The following is a 22,769-nucleotide window of genomic DNA, read 5'->3' as shown; positions in this document are numbered from 1 at the left end:
GAGCTTATAGCCCTTGGGGGCACACCGTTAGTGACTCTACTGTCGAGAGCTCTGGGGGCATGTCAGGTGGCTGTGCGAGCTTTGGGTGCTCTTGCCCTGGGACATACCGTTTTGGGCGCTGAAGTTGAGAGCTCCTGGGAGCCTGACGAAGGGAGCTGCGCGAGCTATTGGGTACTACTGCCCTTGGTGCAGACCGCCAAGGCCACTGTTGTCGAGAGTTCTTGGGAGCCTGACCGGTGGCCGGGCGAGCTATTTGGAGCTTCTTGCCCTGGGGGCTAGCAGCTACGATAGTTTTCTGTCGCGACCTCCAGGAAGCATGACGGGTTACTGTGCGAGCTCTCGGGAGCTCATTGCCCTTGGGGGCAGACCGCTATGGGTGCTACTGTAGAGAGCTTTTGGGAGCCTGAAGGCTGGCTGCGCGAGCTCGCGAGAGCTTCTTGCCCTTGGGGGCAGACCGCTATGGGTGCCAATGTCTAGAGCTCGTTGGAGCCGGACGGGTGGCTGCGCAAACTCTTCAGAGCTATTGCTCTTGGGGGCAGACCGCATAGGCGCTACTGTTGGAAGCTTTAGGAGCACAAGCGACTGCTCGAGCCGGCGGGAGCTTATTGTCCTTGGGAGCAGACGGATACGGGTGTTACTGTCGTGAGCTCTTGGGAGCCGACGGATGGCCGTGCGAGCTCTTGGGAGCTTATTGCCCTCGGGGGAAGCCTCTACGGGGTTCGTGTCGAGAGCTCCTGGGAGCTTACAGTTGGCTGTGCGAGCTCTTAGGAGCCTCTTGCCGTTGGGGGCAGACCGCTAAGAGTGTTCACAGCGGGAGCTCTTTTGAGCATGACGGGTAACCGTGCGAGCTCTCGGGAGCTTATTGCTCTAAGGTTGCTGACGAGAGCTTTTGGGAGCTTACAGTTGGCTATGCGAGCTCCGAGCTCTTGAGAGCATCTTGCCCTGGGGGCAGACCGCTACGTATGTTTCATGCCACGAGCTCTAGGGAACGCAAGAGAGCATCACGGATGGCTGCGATTTGCGAGAGCTCTTAGGAGCTTAAAGTTGGCTAAACAAGCTCTCGGGAGCTTTCTGCCTTTAAGGACAGGCCGCTTCGGGTGTTTTCCCCTGCGCGAGCTCTAGGGAACATGACGGGTGGCCGTGGCAGCTCTCGGGAGCTCTCCACTTGACTGCGCGAGCTCTTGGGAGCTTAATGCCCTCGGGGCAGACCGCTACGGGCGTTTCCTGGCGCAGCTCAAGGGAGTATGATAGGTGGCCGTGGGGGCTCAATTGGGAACTTGCAGTTGGCTGGTTAAGCTTTTGGGAGTTCCTTGCCCCGGGGGCAGACTGCTACGGGGGTTTTCCCGTCGCGAGCTCAAGGGAGCATGGCGAGTGGCTGTGCGCTCTTGGGAGCTTACAGTGGGCTGGACCAGCTCTCGGGTTCCTGCCCTTGGGGGCAGACCGCTCCGGATGGTTCCGGTCCCGATCTCTAGGGAACACTACGAGTGGCTGTGGAAGCTCTTAGGAGCTTACAATTAGCTACGTGGCCTATTGCGTGGTCGCTCCGTTTGGCGGGGTTTGGCGGGTGGTTCCAGGAGCAGGAACTGCCACCAGTGGGCGATCGGCCTTTACTCAGCCAACAGAGTGTCTAGATCACGGAGGCTTCAGGCATGAGCCCAATGGCAACTTAGCGGCCCCCCGGCTAAGAGGCGTTGGGCGAGGGCAGACAGATGCCGGAGAGAGCGAGAGAGAGGGAGGGAGGGTGGGAGGGAGAGAGATAAGCGGAGCGGGCGGGCTGGGGCGGGAGGCACGAGGGGAGCGCGGGATATAGGACAGTCAGAGACGAGCCAGCGAAGGGGACGGACCATCGGTCATGGTCTCAACAATTTTTTTTGTTCTTCTTTGTTTTTTTCCTGTCGTGACCCCACTGTGGCGGGTGGTTCCAGGAGCAGGAACTGCCACCAGTGGGCGATCGGCCTTTACTCAGCCAACAGAGTGTCTAGATCACGGAGGCTTCAGGCATGAGCCCAACTTGCTTTTCGTCACTTTGTTTCATTCGTTTTCTAAAACGTAGAAACTATTATTGAAATGAGGAACCAAAACAGAACGATTGAAGTAACGACAATTTCATGCAAATGAGCAGAAAAAAACTACTTTTCGCACATTCTGACAAACCAACAAATCGAGATGGTGTACTGTAAGGACAAAACATTGAGCACAAACATCACTACGCCAGTCACATGGGACGTTAAAGGGACCCTCCCACCTTCAAAAAAGTTTATGAATTGGCATGAAAGTGATGTCGCTCGGTTCAGAAAGAGCGAAAACGAATATCTACCAAATTTCACCGAAAAATATTCACCGGTTTTCAAGATATTAGACTTTTACTTTTGTTTACTTTTTTGGGGATCTCCGCTGTTTCTAGCGACTTTATTTTAGAAGTGCGGCGTTTGCGGCAGATGTTGCGCGCAAATAGCATATACCACCGCGTGCTACAAAACGTTTTAGTCAAACATTTAAAAATCGTTAGATATCTGCGCTGACGTCACACATTCAGAGGGGTATTCCTAAGCATTAGCCCCTCTGAATCAAAATGCTGCAATTTTGAAATTCAATATTTCCGATTTAAGGCATTTCTCGATGTTGTGAGTGCCGAAACCGGTAATTGTGAGCCAGGGACCCCATTTTGGCTATCTCAACTCAAATCTAATGTTAAGGTGGGAGGGTCCCTTTAAAAGCGCAGCGGACACAATGGACGGGCAATCGGAGTATAAGCAAAGAAACAAGCGAACACAAATCTTCAGTAATGCATGTTTTATTGCACAATTCTAAAAAGCACATGATTGAGTTGCTGCCTCGCCTAACTTTTTTCAGTCAACTATAGGACTAATATCGTTTCTAGGCTCTACGCTATAAACAGACACATGCAGTTACCTTTCAGCTCATTGTCCGACATTATATTGCTTCCTTCCTGAAACGATGCCACGTGACATCATTAACCATCCTCAGGTTCTAATGGCATTTGAGTAAATTGATTGACATAATCGTAGTGTAAAATTTTGATTTCTTTCTCGATATGGTTTAACTCTCGCCGAACCTATTGGTTTTCTACATAAGCGCCGGCCGAGGAGGGGGGGGGGGGGGGGGTACGACCCCCATCGTCGTTTCGTCTCTGGTGGAGCTAGCGCGTCGCGGAAAAAACGAGCGTGTGCGCCGTTACGAGACGCAGAGATTGCTACCCGATTTCAAGGTCCTAGGTCAACCGGTGACCTCTGGAATCAGGTCAAGTGCCCCAAAGTACGGTTCCGTTTTTGGTGAATAACTTCGCAAACAAAAAAACGGTCGCAAAGCCGAGATTTTGACAGCATCGTGTTTGCCTCGCTCAGGCGCCTCGAATGATATAATTTTTGTTTGCGAGAGGTCAAGTTAGGGCGTTGAACTCAGGCCACGGTCAGGTCAGCGCCCCCAGGTCACGAAGTTGGTCGTCGAGGTAGGTCATGTTGCATGTCATTCGATTTGGCAGGTCTTCCTGACTCCATTGGTCCATTCCCGACTCGCTAGCTCAATTTGATCGTGAGTTATTGACGAAAAACTAATATATGACCCTAATGACGTCATAAATGACGTTACGCAAGGTCAACATTACAAAAGTGACGCATGTAACATTGCAAGGAGTGCATCAAATCACGATTCTGTGTGCTTGAGATAGTTGGAGATCGTTTCCGGCGTCAGAATAACAGTTTTCATTTTTCCCGATTGACTTATACCTAATGGTGAGGTCACGAAAATGACCTAAGCTCATATGATCTTTAGAAAAAATCCGAGACATACAAGTTGTGATACTCGTAATGGATATTAGATCCTGCAAGTTTCATTTCCCTGTGACATCTCCTCTGGCAGTGAGGGTGTTGCGAAGTTGCGACATCTGAAGACCGTGCAGAGGCTCACTTATGACGTCATAGGTCAGTGACCTGACCTGACCCGAAAATGCGGTTGGTGTCAAAAGATCTGGCTGCAATCAAAGGTCAGGTATGCCAAGTTTCAGCTCTCTTTCGCCAGCGTGTTCGGAGTTATCGCGAAAAAAACCCTATGGGGGCGGCACCCGCCCCCCCCCCCTCGGCCGGCGAGGGCTAATCAATAATCATTCAATAGAGATTTGATTTTTTTTTTGTCACGTGTCCAACCTCCAGTACAAAGGCTGCATAACGCGCATCAAATAAGGTCCAAAAATGGTCTAATAGTAATAGGTACTCGTAAAAATATGGTGTGGTGTGAGTTTCATGAACTGGAGCGAATGCAAGGGTGGCTGGAGCTTCTTATAATGCACTCTGAGGGGAAGAAAATGTCATGATCAAGGAGCATATGCAGCAAGAAATTGCTTGAAATAGTTCATGCAGTCTGTGAGGTATAGAGCCATTGGCTTTTTTTCTGTGCCACTGGCCGAATGGGCAGTGACTGAAAATAGCGGCTTGGTGACATGGCGTTACATCACTAGTGAGCTAGCGATAAATAATACGCTTTTAAGCTCGACGAGACGGGGCACATTTATGTTTTTAAGTACATAGATATACCTAGAAAGAAACACATCGGATATTATTTGCTACGAAGCGTATTATTCTGGAATAAAGTCATAAATATTTAAAGCAAAAAAAAAAAAAGAGCAAAAGCATCAAAGTGGAATGCACCAGCTATCAAAACATGTCACTTCAACCGATCCTTTTCCGCTCCAGCATTTCGAAAACATCGGCATTCAATCATAAGGCTGAGCGGAGTTGTGTTGCGCTCTCTCTCTCTCTCTCTCTCTCTCTCTCTCTCTCTCTCTCTCCCTACTGACAGCAGAGGCAGCTCCCCCAGTTTGGTGAGTGTCCCAGGGCATCCATGTCCGCTGGCGGAGAAGCGCGAGAGGTCGTTACCCGAACTGATTCTCCGGAATAATCCGAATTGGTCAGTGGAGGGCGACAAAACGAACAGCGCGGTTCAAAGGACTCGAGAGGCAACAGGACAGCAGGTGCTCTTGCAGAGGACCGCGGGTAGCGGTGAGTTTTTATCTTATATTCAGGAGCGACTGCTATAAGGGACACCGAAATGCCCCATATCAAAACAAACGGAAACAATAAGGGACGTCCCGGGTGTTATGCATAGAAGATGGACCGGGCGCTTCGAACTTCGAAGGACTCCATTGTGTTTCAGAGGACAGTCTGATTGTTCCTTAGGACGGTCCGGGTGTTTTAGAGGACAGTCCAGGTGCTTTAGATAATGACCTGGGTGTTTCAGAGGACGGATCGGGTGTTTTAGAGGACAGTCCAGGTGTTTTAGATGAAGACCTGGGTGTTTCAGAGGATGGTTTGGGTGTTTTAGAGGACAGGCTGGGTGTTTTGGAGGACTGCCATTCACTCCTGTGTGTCCGACGGGACGGTCCGATGTGTTGCAGGCGGGGGCCGGCCCGGGGCGGCCTTGGCTCTGACAAACGCTGCATTAGGCCCATCGATTGTGGAGCTCCGCCTGGCGGGCCAGAACGGCCCGGCGTGACGGACGAAAAGTAGCATTGTGCTAGCAGCAGAGGGCGGGGGATGCAGCAGCAAAGTTAGTTTCATTAGCATTTTGTCCAATATAGTTTGGGATATGGCATTCCACTTTGTGAAATTTCTTGATTACTCATAGCAAGTAACAATTGGAAAATGTTGCGAAAAAAAACGAATCATTGACACATCACAACAATTCGCAATAACAAACAAATCACAAAACCATTTGTCAGACCCTCTCGGTCCGTTCCGTGGGGGTGGGGGTGGAGGGGGAGAGTCCTGTTGACATGCTGTTTATGGTCGGCCCGCACGAGACTCGACCTTCCTGACGAAAAACACCAGTCTGCTGCTGGCTGAGCCGTGCCAGTCGCCAGCATCGATTCCACCCTCTCAACAGCAGCCTCCTATGTTTTTGACAAACAACGAGCTAGAGCGGAAAATGTGAAAACAGCAACCGCTATATGCGTAGTTTTATTCTGAATTGAATGTAAGTAGCTCAAAATATTTCCAAGACCCATTACATCTCAGTGAGGCATGCCATAACCGATGATTCAGGTGAAATATCTATAGAAAATATCAGAAATAGTATCATTTCGAGATATTGTGTAGAGAGCCACGCTAGGGAAACTTATCACTGGTGATATATAGTAAGACAAGCTGTAACTGCCTATAAACAATACGGTTTCAACGAATGCCTACCGTTGAAAATGATTTGTATGCAAATACCGTATATCGTACCGATTTGTACAGGGTGGACCAAAAAGGATGGAAACATTTTGAACTCGCATAAAATATGTGTTATTGCATGCAGGTGACTGAAAATGATACCAAACGAGAGTACATTTCGTGGAAATTCATAATGACATCTCTCTCATCTGCTTTCTCTCGTTTTCATTCTCCCACAGCAAATGTTCGAAGAGGCCACTTTTGCGAGACAGGCTAAGAGCGGCCCGCCTGGCTGCTGACGCGATAGCCCGATGACACATGTCCGCTGGTTTGGCTCGCACAGCCTTGGTGATCACTGTCTTCAGGTAACAGATGCCTTTAGAACCTTCCTTGTAGACCTGGCCTTGAGATGACCACACAGGAAAAAATCCATCGGGGTCAGGTCAGGTGATCAGACAGGCCAGTTCCGACACGCACTGCGGGATATCAGCCGGTCACCAAAGTAGTTCTCGCTCCACTTGAGCGTTGTTTCGCGATGTGATGAGGCGCACCGCCTGGCTGGAATCACATGAGGTCCATGAGACTGCCATACTTCGTTTGGGCTCACTTCAACAACTTCTTTAGCGTCGCTTGGTAGCGCTTTTGGTCGTCAGCCACGGTGTTGTCGCTCCCATCCTCGAACCGAAGTGGAACTGGTCTGTCTGTCTTCTCATCTGACCTATGGATTCCTTTCCTGTGGAGTCATTTCAAGGGCCAGGTCTACAAGGAAGGTTATGTAGGCCTCTGTGAACTGAAGAGAGCGATCACCAAAACTGTGCGAGTCATACCAGAGGACATGTGTCATCGGGCTATCGCGTCAGCCGGCAGGCTGACGCTCTTTGCCTGTCTCGCAAAGGTGGCCTCTTCGAACATTTGCTGTGAGAGATTGAAAACGATAGAAAGCAGATGAGAGAGATGTCATTATGAATTTCCACGAAATGTTCTCTCGTTTGGTATCATTTTCAGTCACCTGCATGCAATAACACATATTTTATGCGAGTTCAAAATGTTTCCATCCTTTTTGGTCCACCCTGTATAGCGAGGAAACAGAACCATTTAATTTCGAACGAAAGACAATATAGTATTTATCGCAGTTGTTCAAGACACAGTGTTTGTTCTAAGCACAGGGTCTTTCGTAAAATTTTCAACAACTCCGGTATGTTTTTTTTCCATAGAAAAACACAATTCTAACGAGCATTGGATTTTGTTATGGAACAAAAGCGTTCCTTTATTTATACTGATAATATTACTTTTTTTGCAACTGCCATTCATCAGGCAATGTTGCCTGTTGCCATCTATTGAAAACTATGTAATTGGTGTGCTTTTACGACACCAATTCATTTTCTGAAGGCTTTTACCGGGTGTAGTCGTTGTACCATCTTAAGAACAAATACTTGATTAGTGGGATAATAAGACTATCGATTGAAATGCCCTCTCGAACGTTGTGCACATGAGACTCGTGCTCGTACCACTAATTCTTTCTTGGTCATGAGAGTGCCTTACTGCTGGTCGGTGGCGGGTGCCTTACCGGTCGGTGGTGAGTGCCGGCGGCGGTCGGCAGCCGGGGCAGCGCCGCCTTCTCAGAGCTGGTGGGCCGGTTCCCCATCCGGCTGGACATGACGTCACCGCCGGACCAGTGACGTCAGCGGTCGCAAACCAGTGACGTCACAGGAGCCAGCGCGCGGCCACCGCGGAGCGCAGCGTGATGAGGCCTCTCCTCGCCGCTCAGAACTCTGTAAAGGAGACAGTTGAGAGAGATAAATTATTAATTACAACTGTGCTTTCCTTCTGAGAAGAAACTGAAGAAGGCTGCCATAACTGCACGAGATAACTAATGTGTATTCCCTGGATATATGGTTCTTTTGATCTGCATTTGAAGAAAAACAACTTAATGCATGTTGTGCGAGGTATTATATTTTATACATATTATGAGAGCAAATATTTTCATCATGCTTTAATTACCCCGAGGCGACTGCTAGTAAATCAACGGTATAGTGCAATTCCAATCTGCCAGAAAACGCTTTTATGCATAATTACAATTAGATACATTGCACCTGCTTCGACTCTGGAGAGACTTGCCTACGCTGGTTGATAACGCTGAGCTGCAACTGGCGCAATCATCCGAGCAACACCAGTAGGCATATGATACACACAAGAAAACTCGAACGGGACAATGTTTCTAGTCATTAGTTGCTGCTTAGTTACGGGGTAGAAAATGGCGGCAACAAACTACCGAAAATGATACTTACAGAGCAGCTCTGCGCTACGGGCTATTGGAACCAGAAAAGTAATGGTAGCACTAGCATTAACACGAGTAAATGATGATATTGCCGGCATTAAGGAAACCAGAAATGATGGTAATTTAGGGTAACATCAGAGCTTTCTTATTACCTTGCAATACGTTCGCTGAAGAGAACAGCATTACTGTTGCAATAGCGTGCCTACTCATAACAGCCTTCTGAATCCAAACTATTCATGGGGACTGTCATGAGTTATCTGACCCGTTCTTATCTTCTCATTTATCAGGCGAATAGTAAAAAATATTAATAAACATCAGCAAAATTACAATCATCAACTAATCCTACAGTAAAAAGCGCCCCTTTAGTTATGCTTATGTCCCTAAGCATTGCAGTAGCGACATACACTGCTTGTTGTCTGGTGTACCTACATACCTGACACCCAATAATACACATACTGGCAGTGAATCCTCTGCTGTCTGACCGTCTGCCAGCGAATATAAATCCACTTTACAGGGGGAGATAAGAGCAGTAGCTGGTGGTTGCGACGTCCCTGACCGACCCTTAATTCTCAGTGCCGTCACCTCCGCCAAATTTATCGTACGGTCCCACAGTCTCCGGCTCTTCCTCTGACTCCAGAGCGCCCGCCTCCCCCGTGGCCAAACTTTTGCTACAAAAATGGAGAAACAGAAAGAGAAAAAGAGAGATAGATAGATAGATAGAGAGAGAGAGAGGGGGGAGAGAGAAAGAGAGAGAGATAGAAAAAAAATAGACAGACATACATACATACAGACAGACAGACAGACAGACAGACAGACAGACAGACAGACAGACAACAGACAGACAGACAGACAGACAGACAGACAGACAGACAGACAGACAGACAGACAGACAGACAGACAGACAGACAGACAGACAGACAGACAGACAGACCGTCTGTCACCGCTGTCAATTGTCATTGTCAGTGTCACCGGCGGCTGTCACTGTCACCAGTCTGAACTCGGACACCAAGAGAAGCTCGGACCTCCTCCACTGAGCTGGCACTCCTGACACCATTTCTGCTGACCATGTGGCGTGACCCCCACTCCCTCCCCTCCGCGGGGGGGGCGACCCCGTGTGGGCGGGGCAGCTGTCCACCCGGCTGCCGCGGAGTTGGCACACCGCCAGATCGGGGGGGGGGGGCGGAAGCAGGGAGGGGGTGGCCAGCGTCGTAGGATGTCCGTCCGGCCGCGAATCAGCTGATTTCAGTTTGGACACGCTAGTTTGGTCGCAGATACTAAAGCTGCCTGAAAAATATAAAAACTGTAAATGCATCGGCAAATAAGTTAACCAAGAGTGTTTTTGGTCTTGCGATCGACAACTGATGTAATTTCGCTCGTACTCATCATAGAAGAAGTGTTACCTACATTTATTTGAAACCATCTTTGGTTACCATGTGTCAGAAAGGTAAACTTCTGATGATTATATTTGCCAACGTTTCCTATTAGAGGGCAGCGTCCTCAATGGGTTTGGCCTACCGGGTGTCCCAAAAGTAAGGTCATGATTTAAAACTTAAATATCTCGAGAAGTAAGAGTCCGAATCACTTCCAATTTTAACACGTGCAAGGTACATCCATAAAATTATTTTCTTGCATGCTTAAACCATTTTTGATCATAACTACACCGAGCAGTAGGCATAAAACTGAGAAGGTCGAAATTCAACTCTTAGAGAGGGCCCGTCATTAAAACAAAGGGTAAATGCCGCCCAGTTTTCGGCCCTAAGCAGACCCTATCAGCTCGCCCTATCTCTGAACTCATGCATAGTTTCGCCTCAACCGGTAAAACGTCAGAAAAAAGGTAAAATGTACGCACAGGGCATGTATACTTAGCCACCTGTGCTTCGAGGTCCTGAGGACGACAGCGGGAATCGGGTGACAATAAATCAAGAGAGGTGGCCGAGAGTCCTCCCAGTGGTTCTTCCGCTCGTCGCAACGCAGCTGTGCCGACACCATCAGCCAGCAGTGGTTTCAGCAGGATGGAGACTATGCTTGCACCGTCCTGAAGATCATGCATTGTCTCCGAGAGTGGATGTGAGATCCCGTAATTTTCAGTCAGGGCAACGCCATTGAATGGCCTCCGCGGTCACCTGACGTTACACCTTCATATTTTTATTCTCTGGATACACAACAGAAAGATTGTCTTTTAGGACAACCCAACGAGCCGGGAAGAACTAAAGGATGATCCCTTCGAGCAAACATAGGCGGCATCTCACCAGAGAATCGCTCCAGAATAGTGGAGGAAGTCAAACGTAGTCTATTCATGCACGCGGCCCGAAATGGCAGCCATGTAGAAAAGCAGCAAATGTGGGGCTACGAGCCAATGTATTGACTCATATGTATGTCAGAATAAAATTTTATAAAATGCTCTTTCATATGATGTCCTATTTATATCTATCCATCGCGTATTTTTGGCAGTGTGGCCAAAACAAATGATGACCTTACTTTTGGGACACCCGGTATAGTCCCTGTTGCGTTATAACAGGCCATTTTGTGATCTGTTCACGTACATTCCCTGCTGCCATCTGTTGAGCGATGGCGGAACCGACTCAAAGTATCGAACATTTCTTGGTGATTAATACACACAATACGTCATCCCAGACAGCGCAGTGAGCCTGAACTGCAGTTGGTATGCATTGGCCCGGCCCGGTCTACAGCTCGACATTGCCCGGTCAGACAGGCCCAGCCGGCGGTGCCGAGAGCACTCCCCGGCAGGCACTCTGACTGCATCCCAGCGGCAATAACACAGCCTGCCAGCCGCCGGGTATTCCGACAATGTGCCCCAATGTATCAGAGGGATTACAGAAACTGCAAACCGGGCAGACCATCTCAGATAAATGGGTCCGGGGGACATTGAACAGCAAAGGCAACGGGAACCTTTGAAAGGGAAGATGACACGACACGATATAAATGAATGAGTTGCAGCTTATCACAGAATGCAGCAATAGTTAGCAATGTAAACTGCAGTTGAACCTACATGTACCTGATAAGTAAAAGGACACGACTACTTCGTAACGCCAATTGGTCAACAAAATATATTAGCAATCTAAATTTTCTAAAATTGCTGTCGTAGTGCCTAACTGCTGAGAATTTCGAAGGTGATGAAGATTGGCGCAAGATTGCTCTTGCCTTCATCTGATAAACTGACTCGAAGTGGTATGTGGATACCATATTGGCGTGTGGAATGCTTGATAAAGTGTGTCATATTTGTTTTTTGTTTTTAAATAAATTTTAAGAAATTCGTAAAGGCGACAAGTATGCGACTTCCACACTGCCAGGACTAAGCTTCATACCAAAAGTGACTTTCAAACCAGAAATCACATCTTCCTATCACCCATCCCTCTTTGCCGGTTCCCGACCGATCCTTTTCTCCTTTGTCGGCCTGGCCGCGACACTGGGTGATCTATATGTTTTCCACGTGGCCGGACGGGCGGTGGAAAGGTCCACCGAAAACAGGGACTGATGGAAGGCCGGCGGCCCGGCGGCGGCGGCAGCGGCGGCCGGGGCGACCCTGTTTGACCTCTCGGGGCCTGATGACCGACCTCGCCGTAATTGACAGCTGGGTGTGGGAGGAGACGGCCGGGTATGGGGCAGGGTGGGGAGAGGAACGAGGTGTGATGACCGTGTCTGTCAGACAGGAGCTCCACCCCGTCTCTAACAAGGCGACAGGATGGTATTGGCCTTGTCTATCTCGGCCGGTGGTACTGAGGCGGCTCGCTCTTCTTTCATTACAAGTGGCGTCTGTCTTTTTCGCTTTCACTCTTTGCTTTTCTCTTGCCTTTGCAATTGATTATCACATTAGGTACAGGGCTCGCGGGTTTTAGCGGTAGGTTTTGCACCTAGAAAATTTAGTGTACTTCACGCTATATCTTCGTCGTCTTAAGCTTTTAAGTGTTGAAGATGCGATCGACTTGTTAGTTGTTGGGTAACAAGCCGGCCATGATCGTGTAAAATGGCTTCATCTTAGATCGATTAGTTTCTGAGATATAACCGGAAATGTAAAAGTGCAAAACCTACCGCTTAATCTCGCGAGACCTGTACACTGCTCTCTCATCTCTCTCTCTCTCTCTCTCTCTCTCTCTCTCTCTCTCTCTCTCTCTCTCTCTCTCTCTCTCTCTCTCTCTCTCTCTCTCTCTCTCTCTCTCTCTCTCTCTCTCTCTCTCTCTCTCTCTCTCTCTCTCTCTCTCTCTCTCTCTCTCTCTCTCTCTATCTCTCTCTCTCTCTCTCTCTCTCTCTCTCTCTCTCTCTCTCTCTCTCTCTCTCTCTCTCTCTACGCCGTCTCTCTACGCTGTCTCTCAGCGTTCCCACCCCGTTCTCCCGCCGCGTTTCCGGCCTGGAGCAATTCTCAGGAAGTGCTCTGCCGCCCCCGGTTTCCGCTGCCACCTGTGCCATCTCTGTATCACTCTGCCCGGCGCTGTGTTTGAGTGTTCTCTGACTGCCTCAGACACAGTTCCGCTGGCCGTGTTTATTTGCTGTCCGCTGCCTCCCCCCCTCCCGTCCCTGCCGTGACCTTGACCGCTCGGCGGAGTCCGCGCGGCGCGGAGTTCCGCACGTCGGCCGCAGCTGACGTCTCGACGTTAATGTGGCGCCGCCAGCCGGCGCCGGTCAGCTATGAGAATCCCCAGAACGCAGCGGCAGCGGCCTCTCCGCGAAACTGAGACATTGGCGGCGCTCTGCAGACGCTGATGGCGCGCTGCAGAAGAGAAAAAGCAGCTGCGATGTCCGGTAATGACAATATGTCCAGCGGATGTCTTGTTATCTCCAACACGACGAGAGCAATCCATGATCACTTCTCAAAGTGGGACACGATCAAAGAAGCACGTTGCACGTCTTTGCTGCTCCCTGAGGTCGTTTTCGGGGTGACTGCTCGCAGCTCGGCGACTTGGCAGATGTCCCAGCTCTTATAGAGTGGACTCTATAGAGTGGACGCGAGACATGCATTCAAGGAACAGGCCTACAAAGAAACACAGGGCAACAGACAGGTCAGCGCTAGGTGTTGTATGTATGTCAATGAAAAAGCTCTAATTAACCTAATGTGTAGCGCTCATGGCGCGAGCACAACTAATCCGCTGCCGCCCTAGCGGTGACCTTGACCTTCGCCGTCTGTTGCGGATCCAACCAAAGCCGGCGTGGAATTGGGAGAGCTCGGACACACTCAGATCAACAGAAATTGGCACCACAGAAGCTCTTTGTGAATGCACTGCTATAATACCCTCGTGTAGCATTATTCACTGTCATTAGTGTGTTGTGTTTTTTTTTCTTACGCCTTGCGTTAGGCTGCTATCGAGATAAGACATTTCTAACTTGAAATCAACTTCACGAAACATCCCGACACTCCGTGGTTTCAATGGTTGAAAACCTTGCGTGACTACATCATCCAATGATCGACTCAATGATTTGTCACAACTCGCAGTTTCCTAATTGTCAGCTTCACCTAAATTGAGCTCAATTTGGTATCCCTGTAATTTTGTTTGAAATGGCTCTCGCTGTAAGACGCACACAATGATGTAGCGTAGTTGTAGATCACAAATTCGCTTTTCATTGTCTCTATGTGGAAAATGATTAAATTCCAAATTTTCTTGTAAACGAATGCGCATACTTAATACTTTCAGCTCGCGGCTCGCGCCAGTGCGGTCGCTTAGCCGTGCGTCTATGGTTGCTGCATTTGTCGCTAGATGGCAGCAGTGTACAACGCCTGCAGGTATACTGTACCGCAGGACACGCCGCCGGCCGGCCGCGCGGCGCGGCGGGGAGGGGCCGGGAGGGGCGGGGCGGGGAGGGGCGCTCTGCCTGGTAGGTACGACGCTAGTCACCGCGCTGTTACATTTTGTAAGTCGCTGTGGTCAGAAGTCTGTGTGGCAGTTTGGTCTACCTGAACTACTGATGCAGTTTGTAGATGTTTAGAAGCGATGTGTAAATGAAGGAAACGTTTAACAGGTTTGTAAGGATTTGTTTTTAATGCGAATCGTCAGAAATCAACATTGACCAGGTGGAAATGGTATTACCTTGAAGTAAATGTGATTGCCTGAATTTCAGGCATATCAGGAATGAGTTGGTACGATTGAAAATGGTTATTAAAGCAATATTTTACTCAGTAATATCTGCTATAAAGTTGTGACATCTAGAAGGTAATTATGTAACAGCAGCAAGATTGCTTGCGAAGAACATCCTATGCTTCACATTGGAATTACGTATCAGAAACTGGAAACAGATTCGATTTCGATCCTTGTTTACGCTCCTTCGGGTCAGTAATGGCAATCCAAAGCGTTGAATGTAGCGGTGATTACGCTATTGCGCCCATTGACAGGTAATATCGTGCATGTAGTGCAGACTAGGCGGTTAATAACACTTCTGACCTAGCTGTGGAGAGGACCGGCCTCCAAATGGGCAGACAATGGGTATTGATTTGCTGACAGCTGTTTCAAATTGGATCGTCCTACGAAGGATTCCTATTAGCAAGCTTAGTGTATATTACAACAGTCGTTGTCACGACCTTTATCTGGAACACATTTGGTTACATTCAGTGTGATTTGGTCAAATAAGGTTCAATAGTTGATTCTTAGCAGCATTCAGCTTGTATTGCACAATCTGCTTATACACCTGATTTATCATAGAATCAGGCATATTTTTATTTTAGAATATTGAAATGAGTTTATTATATGAAGATATTTGGTGTAAAAGAAGTAGTTAGATTTGATCAGGTTTGGTGCATTTGCCATCGTGAAAACGCCTAATGCTTAGCAGTAAGCACAGTGTCGGTAAATGTTATAATTTGTCATTTTCTCTGAATTAAATCTGCAGCTACGTGTCAACAGCGCCTGCATTTAGCCGGCCTTGGGTGTCGGGCCGCTCTGCGAGCTCCACTTACATTCATTATGCGTGCGCCTCTCGGCTGCTGCCGCGGACCGAGCCAACTGCTCCGGTTTGGCGGAGCGCCAGCCAGCCAGCGGCGGCCCGCTTACTAAGCAGCCCGGCGAGCCCCCGCTCCCCCTGTGGGGCCCCGCCCCCGCCCCCAGAGGACCCATCACGAGACCAGCGCCGTCAGAGCAGTGTTAATCGGGACGCCGTGGCTGCGTGCCTGCCGACCCCGACCGGCGGCGCAGTCGCACACAGTGGCGGAGCGACAACACCGTCCTCGACCCGGCAGCGAACCGAAATCTGCATCTGAATGTCGGCCCTTTGTGTGACATTGTGCGGCTCTTTGTGACCGCAATGTGTCGGAGGACACCAATTATACAGCCGGCACTTGGGAGAGCTACGCTAACTACCCCCGAGATGCAGACCCAGCTAAAGGCGGGGGCTTCTCACGACGACCAAGGGATTCCAAAAGGACGCGTGAATATTATTCTGCCAGTTTATGGCACTACATGGACGCATTGCATGCATAAAGGTTCTTTCTGAGAAAGTCAGGGTCGCAGCGATACCCAACAATTACTGCAGTTGGGATAAATGTCATAAAAGCCGAGGAGACATCATGTCGAGCGTCGTAGGGATTCCGTCGCGTATGTATTGCGGTCATGGAGCTGGGATGACCTCACAAATTTGACCCTGGGGCTGCTTCCGCTGACACCCAAGGACGGGGAAGGGGACGCAGGGGACTGGAGAAGGGGCCGGTTGTCCGAGATTTCATACGAATCTGCCATGGAAGAACGAGTACCTATTCGCGAGAGCGTGTTTTCTTTTGTTATTTCGCATCTGTTTGATGGTGCGAAACGGCGCGTTCATTGACGCGCAATTGACACTGAAGTTTCATTGTTATGTACAATCAAAGCACATAATAAACTCACTCAAATAGGAAACGGTGGGGTCGAAACGAGTTGATTTGTCTTTACAGAAGCTGGTCACCAGTCGATGACATTTCTTAGTTTAAGCACGATTCACGAAGCAAATGTTCTATGCCTCTTTATTCATGTTTGGCTTTTCACTCCCTTCGCTCTTTGTACCCTCAGCCGGTCTGGTGAGTCATTGTTTGCAGAATATTTGTCACGATCTCAGTCACGGGCAGCTGGGTATGAACTGATGCAACGTTTCTGACGATTTACACAGTAAAATGTAGACACCAGCAGGCTGAATATCTATTTAGCTTGATACAAGAATCAACCACTGCCTTACGGTAGGTACTCTCTAAAATGTAAATATCAGCCTGATGCAAAATCGTAAGCATATGGGAATCCATATGAGCCCATTTTTCCTCATTGCAACATGCCTACCAATATCACAGTGCATGTAAATGTCATAGGGAAACAAGTCTTCAGTTGTAAGAAAACGTTGTGAATAAGGTGGAGTGAGGCAAAGCATGATAAGGTTTTTATTATAAAGCATTTGAAGTATAGCGTGTAAGATTCATAAAACACAGGAAAACGGGGAAAACTGGCATGTTTATTTTTGATTATAGGTAAAGCTACAAGTACCTATTGCGATATTGCGATGGAAGTGGGGATTCTGTAGTTTACAAGCAGTTATTCATTACTGAATACATACATGTGCTCATTACAGAGTATAATGAGCTTAGAGCAAATTGAGTGCAAAATTGAAACATCAAGCTTACATCCGTTATGGTATTCTACTGTTCTGAATAATGAAATGACAGGTGTGAGCGTCCTTCCAGTCAGGATTTCGTCTGGAGCAAAAGCTGAGACGTCTGGGTGGCGTCTCAATAAAATAGCATTGTTATGTAACCACCTGTCCCCTCTCGGCAACAAACGCTGCTGAAATCAAACAGCGGTTTCCTCATCTGGAAACTATACCTAATTTATATTTTGTGAGCAGTGGAGAGTGCTGATTTAGTTATTTGAATTTGAAATTTGAAGCTTGGTAATTTGAAAGTAAATGGCGAAGTACTTGTATGAACAGCATTATGACATATATATGTTTTCAAATATAACCTTATGTTCAATGATTGCGAAATGCAAAAGGTTCCAAAATTAATTACAAAATGAATATATTTCGGACACTGTCCTTCTTCAGTTCAGAATTGCAAATTAAATCATTTAGTCACAACAGCGCCAGAATATGTCGATAACAGCTAAGTTAGGAAGTCTCACATTGGTAAATTCTCGCGCAAAATAGACAACCATCTTACAGTTGAAATGTTCACAAGGTACCCTTTCATATAAATATAATACATGTGTCCACAATTTACACATTAATTCATCCCTATCATCTATCAATCACTAGACCACAAGTATCTAGTCGTCTATTCAACCATCGAGCCATGCAATCAGTCAAACATCCAACCATCCATGTACTCACACATCACTCAGCTATAGATAATTAGACAATCAAGTCATCAAAGGCCACCATCTTACATCAAAGAGCATAAGTACTTTACCATTAAACCATTCATTCAAACCTCGAAACAATACTCAATCGTTCAATCATTCATGTTCATCCATACATTCATACATTCGTTCATTCATTCATTCATTCATTCATTCATTCAATCATCCAATTATTCAGTCCTTCATTCATTCATTCATTTTCTCACATACCATTCATCAATATGGTGGAATATAAAAGCCACTTGTCAGTAAAACACACATGATCAGTGAATCAGTGGCAAAGGCATCAGAACAGAAGACGTTACAATAGCGAAGTTGTAAATGCTAGAGTACTACAGGACAGGATCAGTTCCTCATTTCTTTCCCTTGGTCTATGACTCGCTACCCTTTAACCCTATTAGTGGCAGGCTCCTGGCTACCCCCTATTAGTGGCAGGGGGGGGGGGCTGTTTACGACCCCCCCTTGATATCTCGAGATCTAACGGGCCGATTTTCAAAATTCAAACATCGTTCGATTTCGCTCAACGTGATCTACATTTCTAAAAAAATAAAAATTTAAAAATGTCAATAGGGGGGGGGGTAGAGGGGGGTAAAAACGGGCAAATTGCAGATACATTTTAGACTGTTTATCACGGCCAGGTTTCTGAACCAATCTTAACGCAATTTTTGCCGATCGATAGAGAATGAACCAGGAATTCACATGGAAATTTGTAATTTGAAGCTTAAATGCTTTTCTTCTCTATCAGGGTGTGACTCCTGATTATCTCAGCAAGCGATGACCGAATCAGCATAGCGTAAAAGTGCTTGAAGAAAGTGCGAGACGTGCGAAAAGACGAAAGTGAAAGTTTATCGATGATTAGGTACCTCATAAATGACCAAGTCAGCAGGATTGCGTGCACCTCGCCAGCAAAGATTTCCTATTCTTTTTCCTGCTAACTCTATATGCACTTTTCTAGTAATTGTTCAATGATAGCTTACATTTCCTGCTATAGGAAAGTCGCTTATGACTCACCATCCACTAAGTAGTTACATATGTAGCACAATGCCCTCTAAGCTAGCGTCTAACTTATGACAAATGACAAGGTCTGACCACGCATTCAGGAGCGCGTTATGTAACGGCCCGAGTCGTTTGATTTCACCAAGAGGAGTACTGAAGAGCATGCATGGAGTACATGCTCATGTATTCATAGGACAAATACCGGCATGTATAGGAGTACTGAAGAGCATGCGCTCTTATGGGAGGGATGATATGATAAAGGGCAATATGCAATGAAGTAACTGGGATCATTCGCAGGACCTTGAGCTAAATCCGATGCTAAACTTGGAACCGTATCAGTCAAGTGTGTCGGAAACATTATAACATTCAACTCACATAAGAAGCAGGATGTCTAAGTCACATAATCCATTTGCATCTTTCTACGACACCAGAACCAGAAGGTTGGGTGGTTTGAAAGCTATTCACAAGATTTGACAAATCTATTCATAACGCCGAAGAGATGTAAATAAAATTATCTCTGACACCGTACAAATGTGACCATCTGACAGGCTATCACCAATGGCTGGGTGTATACCTAAGTTATTTGATCTTATCATTGTATTATATAGCGCGAACGTCACTGATACTACGGGCATAGATTACACAGGATTCTAGCGAGAAATTAGCAGGGTATTCGTAAACGGTCAGTGCGCAGGACGGTCAATCATTCAGATTCGACCAGTAATTGCCGATCATGTATCCAAGCGGTGTCCGTGATCAAATTTCTGCTGGAAGCTTACGGCGTTCCACGGGCACATGTCGGACACCGTCATTGCTTGACGGCTGAGGTGTTTGACACGTCTTAACCTCTCTAATGTCTAACGACCTGGCGTACATACGGCAAAACATCTGTTCAGGCAGATCAAAAGTTAGTGTGCCTTATGAAATCACGCATCTAAGCTTATTTCCCATCTATGTTAGATTCACTAAAATCAAAGTAGATGTATTTCTGCGGTCAATAACCCAACCTCAAAGCTGGTGCGCAGTTTGCAATTGGTAAAATCCAAGTGGAACATCGCGGAAAGATTACAGCTCTGAGGTGAACGGCTGTTATTCTCCGCCAAGTTCAGCACATCATTGATCCAGCCTACGCATGCATGTACATTGTCGTACACTGATGCTGGAATTGGACAGGCGCTGCGATGAAGCGGGGTTCGTTTTACCAAAGGATGGGATTATTAGCAAGTCTTATAACGTGATGACTGGAACAAAAACGTTCAAGCCTGCTGTAGTGGTGCAGCCGGGAAACGTTTATTTAGCAGTTTAAACTAGACTGTTCACTTGTGTTTAAATGAGTCGCAGTGGCTTCTTTTAACCAGAGCGTTAATTAATGTCAAACGTTCCTCAACATTTTACTGACAGCTCCACTTGGAATGTGTTCAATACAAAGAGCGCGGTTGGGCGAGTTGGGGGATGGAAGGGGATGGGAGTTCCGGTGTCAGTTATCGACCGATCTCGGCCCCAGCCTCAGAGGCTGACAGTCAATGCGGCTAACCACGGCTCATCGCGGCGAGCTATCTGTCAACAGTTCTGACTTCAGCGAGCTCTCTCTACACAATCCACAGTTCTGAGTTCTGACTGCAGTTCACTCTCTGTCCACAGCTCACAGTTGTGACCAAAGCGAGCTCTGTGTCCACAGTCCACAGTTCTCCGCAGCTCACGGCACCCATTTCCGGAGCAGACACCCTCCGCGGCGACCTCGACCGGACGTCTCTCGCCCTCCTTCGCCGAGTTTGGACAGCAACTTTGGGCGCTGAGAGCGGCCGCCGCCAGAGTTCTCCCCGACTTTTGGACCGGCGGCGCCGACTCTCCTCCCCTCCCCACACTTCAGCTCAACAGTGCGGGGCTTCTCACACTGACCACAGGGCGGTCATTGACCAGTCCAGTGACAGGAAAGCTTGCCCCTCCTGCAAATGAACCGGGCCATGTAGGAACTTTGTTTCCTGATGTAGGCAGCAATTACGTACAGTTATTTGCAACATCTGGCCGCGTAGACAAACAGGCCGGTGAACAACCCCACAATGAGTCAATATTCCTGCAATAGCTCGGAGTTTCGCTGAAAGGATATACTAATCAGCGCAAAGACCGCAAATTTTATATATCGCACCGATTTTTTTTTTGCGTTTTTGATGGAATTTTGCCTCCGTTTATATTATGTCATTTCTGGTTGTTTTGTAATGTCGTCCGGTTTACGTCCAGTACGTGTCTGTGAGACTGCCAAGAGCAGCGGTTACGTATCGGAGACGTTCTACTGATGGGCACTGTTTGATCTTTATGGGATATTCGACCAGTGAACCGGGTTTATGGGTGGTACACCAGGGACACTTTGGTACTGAACGGCAGCTACTAAAAACTTCAATGAGAGGAGTTCGTATTGGATTATTTTACTTTAGATTCAACCCTTTGAGGGCCGAATTACACCCCCACAGCACAGCTGGGCTTATGTCCCGTCCATGTTCTTCTGTCAGCTACTGCATGTTAACACAATTATTTACCTCGTATAAAAGAAAGTCAGCCACCACTATATTGCTTTTACACCAATGCACGTGTGTTGGGAAAACCAGCACGGTGTTCACTCATTTGACGGGCGTGTTAACAGGATCAGAGTCTGTTTCGACACACGCGGTTGACTACCAATATCCACTTATTGTGCCTGTGTTTTAGCTGGCGATTATAACCTGGTAAACTGCCGCAATTAGAGGCTACAAAAATCCTTGGCTGTTCAATAATAACTGCCGTTTGGCAGCTGTAGCATTTTGAGAGCAATTATCGGAAGCGAGTCCATACCGAAAATACCAGCTGGCACGCGGCCCACGCACTGTCTAAAGGCATAAATGTCGCTGGCTGACAGGGTAGCACTCGTTCGACTGGACGGGAGACGTTTTATGCGCTATCGCCCTGCCGACTGGTGTCACTCCAAAGGTCAATATTCACCCCAGGTCAGACCCACGGTCAGGGCAGCTGCTGTTCGTGACTTGGCAACGGCTTTGCAACATGTATTTGTCGTTGTTACATATGTTTCCAGAGTTTTTCATGATGGGAATGCTTTTGTATCAACTCGCATCCATGAAATGGCTGGATGGCCAAGGATGCCTCCGGAGCGGAACGTTAGCATCTGCTGAAAAGACATATGAATGAATACGCGAGGAAGCAAGTTAAAGAAAAGGGAGGGAAGAAACAAGAAGAATATAGGGAGATAGATTGAAGGAGAGAAACAGCGAGAGGGAGAGAGAGGGGGAGAGGAGGAAATATATACAGTAGAAGGGAAGAATGTAAGACTGCAGCAATGTCTCAGCAAGCTATTCCACACTTGGTAAATACATGTAGTTGGTAATGTGATCATCGAATGATCACCTTTCATGTGATTTCATGTGATCACCTTTTTGCTCACCTAAGTACGATAAATTCGTTCATTAGCAGGCACCGTAGAAACGTCATCAGTTCGCTATGATACGTGCACAATGAGTATATTATCGCAATAAAGAGGATCAGCTCAGCCATTAACGAAAATAAGTAAATACAGTTCTTCAAAAGGGGATCATATCTAATGGCTAGAAATTTTTGTTCATTTCTCCATGAAGCGTTTCGCAAATTTTGCTTTGCTTGCAATTTTCATTTCATTTCATTTCAATGGTTGAAATCCCACTGCTGTCTGCTTTGCATGCTAAACTAATTGCTACGCTCTCACTTTTCTTCCATTTTCACCCCTCCCTTCTCTCGCTCTACTATGCGCCCCCTCCCCCTCCCACGGTCCTCCGCCCCCGTCCGGTGACCGCGGCCGTTCGGCCCTCATCGTCGGTCCACGCCAACCCCTATCACCGGCTAACACCCTTCATTTCTGCAGCGCACCATTACCGACGGCCCGGGCCGTGCGCGCCGGCTGACCCACTGACCTTGGCCCGCCGCCGACGGTCACTGCGGCGCTCCGTCGGCACCGGCGCGGCGCTCCTCCGACCTCCGTCGGCGCCGTCACAG

At 47.7% G+C, this 22,769-nt stretch overlaps 1 protein-coding gene across 2 annotated transcripts in view; it reads right to left on the bottom strand.

The window, feature by feature from the left end:
• LOC122391456 (calcium-binding protein E63-1-like) overlaps positions 1-22,769 on the bottom strand; it is a 64,132-nt gene extending 41,363 nt beyond the window's left edge. The window contains exons 1-3 of one of the 2 annotated variants that reach the window (XM_043385371.1): positions 22,688-22,769; positions 7,735-7,939; positions 2,914-2,950 (exon numbers count right to left, since the gene is read on the bottom strand). In XM_043385371.1, coding sequence (XP_043241306.1) covers positions 2,914-2,950; positions 7,735-7,824 — 127 coding nt within the window. In that variant the 5' untranslated portion in view covers positions 7,825-7,939; positions 22,688-22,769. Of the gene's footprint in view, positions 1-2,913; positions 2,951-7,734; positions 7,940-22,687 lie in introns of those variants that run through there. The other variant, XM_043385372.1, reaches the window with a different exon arrangement.

Source organism: Amphibalanus amphitrite, unplaced genomic scaffold, assembly GCF_019059575.1.
Source record: "Amphibalanus amphitrite isolate SeventyFive unplaced genomic scaffold, NRLGWU_Aamphi_draft 000438F_arrow, whole genome shotgun sequence".
Lineage (NCBI taxonomy): Eukaryota > Metazoa > Arthropoda > Thecostraca > Balanomorpha > Balanidae > Amphibalanus > Amphibalanus amphitrite.
The sequence above is the reverse complement of the archived record's forward strand: the minus strand, read 5'-3'. Positions and strand labels throughout refer to the sequence as shown.